This window comes from Dermacentor albipictus, unplaced genomic scaffold (assembly GCF_038994185.2).
Source record: "Dermacentor albipictus isolate Rhodes 1998 colony unplaced genomic scaffold, USDA_Dalb.pri_finalv2 scaffold_28, whole genome shotgun sequence".
Taxonomy (NCBI): domain Eukaryota; kingdom Metazoa; phylum Arthropoda; class Arachnida; order Ixodida; family Ixodidae; genus Dermacentor; species Dermacentor albipictus.
In genome coordinates this window covers 1,585,700-1,593,089 of record NW_027225582.1, presented here as the reverse complement: position 1 = coordinate 1,593,089, position 7,390 = coordinate 1,585,700, and the positions used below count along the sequence as shown (strand labels likewise).

Sequence of the window (7,390 nt, the reverse complement as noted above, 5' to 3'; positions counted from 1 at the left end):
TCGCAAGCCCAGAATACTGTTGTTTTTTTTTTTCAAATACGTGAACGCTAACTTGTGTGTGTGTTGGTGTGCGTGCGCTCATAGATGTGCGATCGCGTCATGTCTAGGCAACGTGACAAGCGCGACAGCACGTGTTTCGTGCCGGGATGCAAGAGCGGCTACCGTTCCTGCAAGGTGAAATGCTCTCTCTTCAGGACACCAAAGGACGCAGAAAAGATGCGACAGTGGGAGCGCAACATCAAGCGCGGCGACAGAGTGCTCGACGAAGCTAGTGTCGTTAGCGAGCGACACTTCGAACCGTGTTTTATTGAGCGAAGTTTTAAGACTGTGATTCAGGGCAAGGAAATTTTTCGCAATAAAAAAATCGTTTGCGCCGCTACACCAATAACTGAAGTGCACATTGAATAACCACAACCAAGCTAAAATCAAAGAAAAAAACTGTGCAATCGCATGCGCAAGGCAATTCAACACGCGCAGTGAATTTGTTTCGCGGGGCGAGGCGCGCGCGCGTCTATGCGCGTCTAGAGCAGACGCCGCGGCTGGCATGGCAAGCCGATTGCTCGCAGCGCCACCGCGGCGATCATTCAGCAGCAGCCCCCGTCGCAGCCGGCGGACGCCAGACTAGCAAGTATTTCTAGGGACCCTAGTACGCTAGCCGCAAGAAACAACCACATCAGATTTTGCTCAAAAAAAGAAAAAAACAACAGACTTCCATTTTCGGGTTGAGCATTGTCATCTGGCGTCTACCTAAGTAAGTTCCATGCGCTGCCGCTGCTTATTTTCGTACCACTGCGGAAGGTACAGTTTTCTTTCTCGGGTGCTTCATTCTATGACGCATTCGACAAAATGGCGGCACCCGTTAAACGCGCAGGTGTTGTTTCAAACCATGTTTAAACCAATGTTTAAGCTCGCATGCGAACTCATATTCAGCGAAAAGAGATTTTTGTTGTCACAGTGACAATCAACTCGTCAATCTATGAAAGCTCCGCTACTTTATTTAAGGGAACTAACCCTTGGTCGCAAGACGTGCTGTCCTGCCGCCGCGTTGAGCGTCTACGTATTCTATGCTTCAATACCGCGAGACACCGGCCTACTGACTCGATAGTGCAAGCTATGCTTCAGGTTTTAAAAACGATATTGTAACCCGTCATGGCTGGCGTCGAGCAGTGGGTTAGCGATCAGCTGCACTCCATTTTGGGGTTGAGCGATCGCTATGTTGCTCAATTTCTAGTTAACATGGCCCAGAAGAGTTCGTCTCGACAGGACCTCGTTGAGAAGATACGTGACACCGGCACTATTTCTGTTAACGACGATGTCGTCGGATTCGTGGGAGAGCTGTGGGACAAGGTACGTAACGTATTTCCACGTGTTAAGCAGTGTCAAGTCCCTTCATGCAATAATCGCATTGTAGCGCGGTGTAGTGTGTATACATCGTTGACCCCTGGCGGGCGTTCGAAATTCTCTCGATTGAAGTAAATTTTCTTGAATGTAGGCTGCCGTGCCCGTTCTGTGTTGACTCATTGTACGAACGTGTGACATAGGCACTGAATTCGCATGTAAACATTATTTTATAGTTTTGTACACATGTTGAAAACGCGTTTAATGCATGTCACTACATGAGCAGGCGAGTCGTTGCTCACTTCCACTAAAGGGTAGGAGATGCAGCACCTCCTCATTGCATGCGGAAAAAAAGAAATGACCTGCGTGACAATTTACTTCAGCATGTAGCAGCCACATGAAGAAAATAAATTTAACACAAGTGATGAGTAGTCTGGGATGAGAAATACACACAACATGCCTAACCGATTGCTTATCTTGGCAATTTGGGAAGCGCCCAATTACAGGTTCAGGCTGGAAAAGAACGCGTAAGATTAACTGGAAAAATCAGGGTTTAGTAAGTCTTTAAGCTTGAACATTTGGAGCAGTATTGCAACTAAACAGCAGACCTGTTCAACAAGCACGCTTTCTTGGTACCACACCGAAACCGCACAATAAAGGCATAGTTATGGTCAAAGGCTCCTTTTTCTTTTTTAGTGCACTGTTGCATTAAGCTTCCACTGTCGCTCTTTCTAAATGATGCTGCAGTGAATTTTATAAGAAAATACAGCAAGAAAAGAAAAATGCATGCCTTGAAAGTATTGCAAGCATTCACCAGTCAGTTGACAATTCTTGAGTGCACAGTATGCTTGCAGAGTCTGTCAAGATAGGGGATAGAATGCTCACTGGACACTGGGGTCATGAGTTGCATTAAAAAGGAAACACACATAGTGCCGTGTGACTGTTTTTATGTCTGTCCTATTTTTGTGCTGCTTAGGATCCCAGTGTGGCAGACCAACTTGGCCAAATTACTACCTGTGGCAGGGCATTGCTTGAAAGATCAAGCTAAAATGACAAACCATGCTTTTCATATATGCTGTAGGCCCTTTTTGCAGAGTAGTCTGCTCTGGAGGAATGAAATGGGGCCTTTGGTGGCAAGCCGCATGTTGCCTCAAACGAAACCATTACCACTCCTTCCTTATTACTGTGCTATAAGCTGTCGAAAACACAAGTGAGTGATCGCTAATGCACTGTGCTCCATTCATCCTGTAATAAGTGGGATGTTAGCGGAAAGATGTGTGCGCTAACTGACTGCAAAAATATGTGGCTTACACTGATGTCATTGTGGACGTCATTTTAGCTGCCATGCTGGTGCACCCGCATGGTGATAAGCTAGGTCTGTGACGTCGCACGAAAGCTATCAATAAGATGGCTTGCGCTGATGCCATCATAGCCGCCATACTGGTGTGCCGGCATGGTGATAAGCTGGGTTGGTGACATCGCGTGAAAGCTGTCAATAGTGACTGGCATATTAAGGGATGGAATGAATCTGTGGGGACAAGTTCACAAACCGCTGCACAAGGACTGCCTGTATTACTGGCCCTTCACAATGCACGGATTTTCTTGAAGATATAAATATTCACTTATAAGTTGGCGTACTTCCATAGAAAGGACTTCAACTCCGGAACGTCAGCAAGAGACAAACGTCGCCCTTAGGCAGTGACAAACGGAGTAGCGCTGCTTCCTGGTATAGTAAGCTTCTCGCACGTTATCGTCACACATCCAACTAAACTCATACTCGAACTTACGCCCACTTTATTGGCTACATATATAGAATAAGTGAATGGGGGGACTATTGAATCAATGTGTCGTAGCATGGGTGATAGACTACGCTGACAGCACTTGAATATTCATTTGACGCTGAACGTTTCGTCACAATTCACAAAGTAAGCGAGTGACTAGCAATAATATGTCTTTACTACAAGCTGTTAGAAAGTACAGAATGTCTATGTTATGAGCCTTTGTGTGTGGCAAGAACAAATCTACCGCAACTGAGCACGCCCACAAGCAATTAGGCAGAAAATAAGCTATCAAACAGTGACCACACTGATGAACATTACTGATTCGGAAACATGACAAACCACTGCTTCAAAGTGAAGAGCAAAAGACACTGATCCCAATTTAATTCGGAAGCAGAAAGTTTGGATAGCTTGGAATACATTTCTAGCCTCGTATCTAGTACAAGTTGCTTGCACCGTTTGGACAAGGCGTAATAAGCTCCAAAAGGGTCTACATGTCCTCTGAAGCTGTGGCCAAAGCTTCGTGTCGTCGATCCAGTCACAGTCTACAATATCTGCCAAAACAGGTATGCCGAGCCTTACTGGAGCGTCATACACATTCATTGTAAATATGGAGGCAACAAAAGCAGCTGAGGCAAGAAGTGCACGCATCACCACCTGATAAAATATGGTGGCACGTACAGGTTCATTGTGAAAAGGGTCCATATCTTGTCAAGAGGGCAAGTTGCACAAGTGTAGTATAATCCGATTTTATCAGTCTGACCAATAGCAAGCTGCTACATTCTGTGTACCTCGCTCTCATTGAGAGGATTATTTGTCTTGCTGGTAATTATTGAGTCTATATTTCTAGCTATGGGTTGTCTGTGTCGTAGACATTGCAAATATTGCAAGGGCGCATACTGCTGGTCAATTAATTAGATTAATAAGACATGTCTAACTACATCTGCTTACAATGGCCAGACACCGTTTCACTCCTGAGACTACCCTGCATGAGGCAGTTTTATTTCAGTACGTTGATATAATTCATGCTTTAAAATGAGCATGACCGGAATAGTTTCTTAATTTTACAGGCATCACAAGTGCAACATTTGCAGGAATTTTTTTTTTTTTTAGTCTAGGTTTTGCAATTTAAAGGAATAGTTGTTAGGCTTTCCAGCAATGGCTTAACCTTTTACATCTTGTAAGGATTTCAAGACACATTGGTAGCTGTGATGCTTCATTTTTCCCCAGTTCAATGTGTTAAATGTTAATGAGGTATGGGGTTCTGAGCTTTTGTTAGGTTGTGCAGATTAACCGATTGGGGCACTTTTGGAGGAATTTTTCACCACTTTCTACTAAGCATCTGAGTTGGGGGCTCAGTGGCATTCTGCTGCTGAGCACAGTGTTGCAGGTTAGACTCTTTGCCATGGTGGCTGCATTTTGCCCCCATCCCAATGCTAAAATGCTTGTGTACCTTAGTTCAAGGGCACATAAAAAATCACCAGGTGGGTGAAGTTATTCCCCGAGCCCTCCCATACGGCATTTTTCGTAACACCAGTGTTTTTTAAGAATGTTAAACTTGATAAATCAATCAATTGCTTTGCACTATAGAGAACTGGTTACAATATATACTTTAAAAAGGTGTGGATAAAGAAGGTCGTGATTAACATTACAAACAAAACATGATGCTTCACCTGAACTATGGTCATTTGTGGTGCTGGCGCAATACTGCCTGTGTTTTATGCATGCAGGTACCGCACAAGGAGCAGCATGAGAAGCCAGCACGTGCCCGTGAACGAGCCATACGAGAAGTGCTTGAGCAGAATGCTAAGTACACACTGCTTCCCGACAGTGATGATGAAGCAACATTAACAGCTAGTGCCAAGAAGGTGTGTCTCTCTTGGCATGTTGTCCATGTTGGAAGAAATGGTTAGACATTCAGGAGAACTTGTTACTGTGCAAGTTTGTGCTTACTGAAAGACATTACGGGCACTTAAAAAAAAAAACACAAACTTCTGAGCTGATGGCATAATCTCTGAACATACCAGTTCTAGTTGCATTCTTTCTGTCCAGACAGGATTCAACAGGATGTTCTTGTGCTTTCATACAGTAACGATAGCCAAACCAACACAAGTTGAAACACTTGAAAGGAGCCCTGAACCACTTTTTATTGAAGTGCAGAAAGGTACTTGAAGGGAAAATAGGCTATTTCAGAAATACTTTGCCACAAAAAGTACTTCAATGCGTTCTGCAGAAGCGGAGTTATTGGCAATCAAACATGGCCTCTGCAGTGCTCCTGTTCCTTCTTAAAGCCTTGCACTGTGAAGACTATGGCGCAGTAGAGTGTGGCCACAATGCTACGCCTTCTAAATGTCACTGTGGTGCACAATTCAAATTTACTTTCGGATGTTAACGTAGATGCCACAACTTTTGATTTTGGTGCTTATGACGCGCTAAACATAAGCCATACACGGTTATCCCCAGTGAGCCGCAGTGTGCTTAGCCAGTGGACTCATGGCGGCATCCCACAGCAGCCGCGGTATCTCTGCTATGTAGCCGACCACAGCTACTAATAGCAGCCACATATGGGAATCCACTTTATTATGAAATAAAGCGTCCAGAAAAGAATGAGGAGCAGGCTCGTGTTGCAAAGAGCGTTTGAGAGAAAGGTGACTTTGCCCTCTGCTTGAGAACTCCACGCACCGCATATGACAGCAAAACTTCGCTGAGATGTTCACAGCAGCGTATGCTACCCATAGACTATGATATTGCACCAGTCCCAAGGGTTTGCTGAGGACTCCTTTGAAGTATGTTGCCCTTTCACTCTGTGCTTGCACTCTTCTTTAAAATGTGACTTTCAAAGGTAAAAAGAAAAGCTGTTTTACATTCATGTCGTTGACACCTTCCTGTTGATCATGGGAGAAGGAAGCAAAGAGAAGAGACACTTCATATTCCCATTGCATTGCAGAAACTGTGGCAAACTCGCATGATGATTAACCCTTTCAGAGTCTATTTTTTCGCCATATGTGACTGCCCAGGGACAGTTGTTTCTGTTGCAGATTTTAATTCTTCAGGGGGACCTATTTCGAAAAAAAATTGCTGTAATTTTTCTAGGGTGACTGTAAAGTGAGAAAAAAAATTTTGCATTGGTATATATGCACTGTTTATTCATGAATAGCAACAATAAAAATAGGAAATGAACTTAAGAATAAAAAAATTGATGCATTGTTATACACATAGTTCAAAGGCTTAGGAAAATGCGCACACAAGAATATTTCACAAGTCACAAATGTTCCTCCTCTTATACTAATATTTATGTCTATAGCGTAATCAAACTGTGTAGGTGAATGCACTCAAGAAAACTGTGTGGTTGTGCATTTGTCAGAAAAGCAAAACGTGTGACAAACTTCGACTAATCCTTCATCTTATCGCGAACCAGGGGCAATTAGCTTTTGCGAGTCTCCAAAAAACGAAACGCATGCACGGCGGCATCCTTCGTATGTGATTAGTAACGAGATAGCCATCAGTTTTGCAATTGCAAGAAGCCCAAACCCCTCGCGGAACAAAACCCAAACTAACTGCCGCGCACCCGTGCGCAAGCCAGTGCACAAGTGGTAGTACAGTCGAAACCCGCGGTAACGAAATTCTTGCCACAACGAAATATTTTCGGATCCCTGGACCCGTAGGAGTCGATGCATTTCCCATCTCGCAACAACGAAACTTTTTTCTACAGCAATCCCTCATTAATGAAATTTTCTGAAATGACAGTCCGCAAATAATCTTCTCACGTAACACTAATTGTGTCCAGAAACTGCTCAAATGCATTCGTTGTGCGCATAAATTGCATGAACTACTGCCACAGCACACTTGCGTGGCCGCCGCCATCATTGTTTACAATAAAAAAAGAGCCTCGCAACACCTCGTGACAGGCGACAGCGATGATGAAGATGGTGGTCGTGCGCCCATCGCAACGGGTGACTGCGCAGTGTCCGGGCCAAAAATGCAAATATTAGTATTTAAATTATACAAATAAAAAAAAAAGACAAGAACCATAGGCGACCTCGCAGTGAGCACGTTTTACTCAATCCCGTGTGCCATCACAGCATGTGCTAAATGCGGAGTGAAATGCCTGCGTGCGTGACAGCCAAATCGACATGTACTACACGTGAAGGCTCGGATAACCTGGATGACGCTTTATCCGTTCGCTTTGTGTACCGCCGCACATGGTCGTGTGCTCAGTGTCGTTGGTGCTAGAGTGCGTCAATTGTGTGTCTCTGTGCCAATCAGACCATTTG

General features: G+C 44.3%; 1 protein-coding gene across 1 annotated transcript in view; it reads left to right on the top strand.

Moving 5' to 3' along the window:
- The first annotated feature begins 820 nt into the window (after window positions 1–820).
- The window catches only part of l(2)37Cb (lethal (2) 37Cb), a 298,164-nt gene continuing 291,594 nt past the window's right edge, over window positions 821–7,390 (top strand). The window contains exons 1-2 of the mRNA XM_070529703.1: window positions 821–1,347; window positions 4,847–4,984. Of these exons, the coding sequence (XP_070385804.1) occupies window positions 1,150–1,347; window positions 4,847–4,984 (336 nt within the window). The 5' untranslated portion in view covers window positions 821–1,149. The remainder of the gene's footprint in view (window positions 1,348–4,846; window positions 4,985–7,390) is intronic.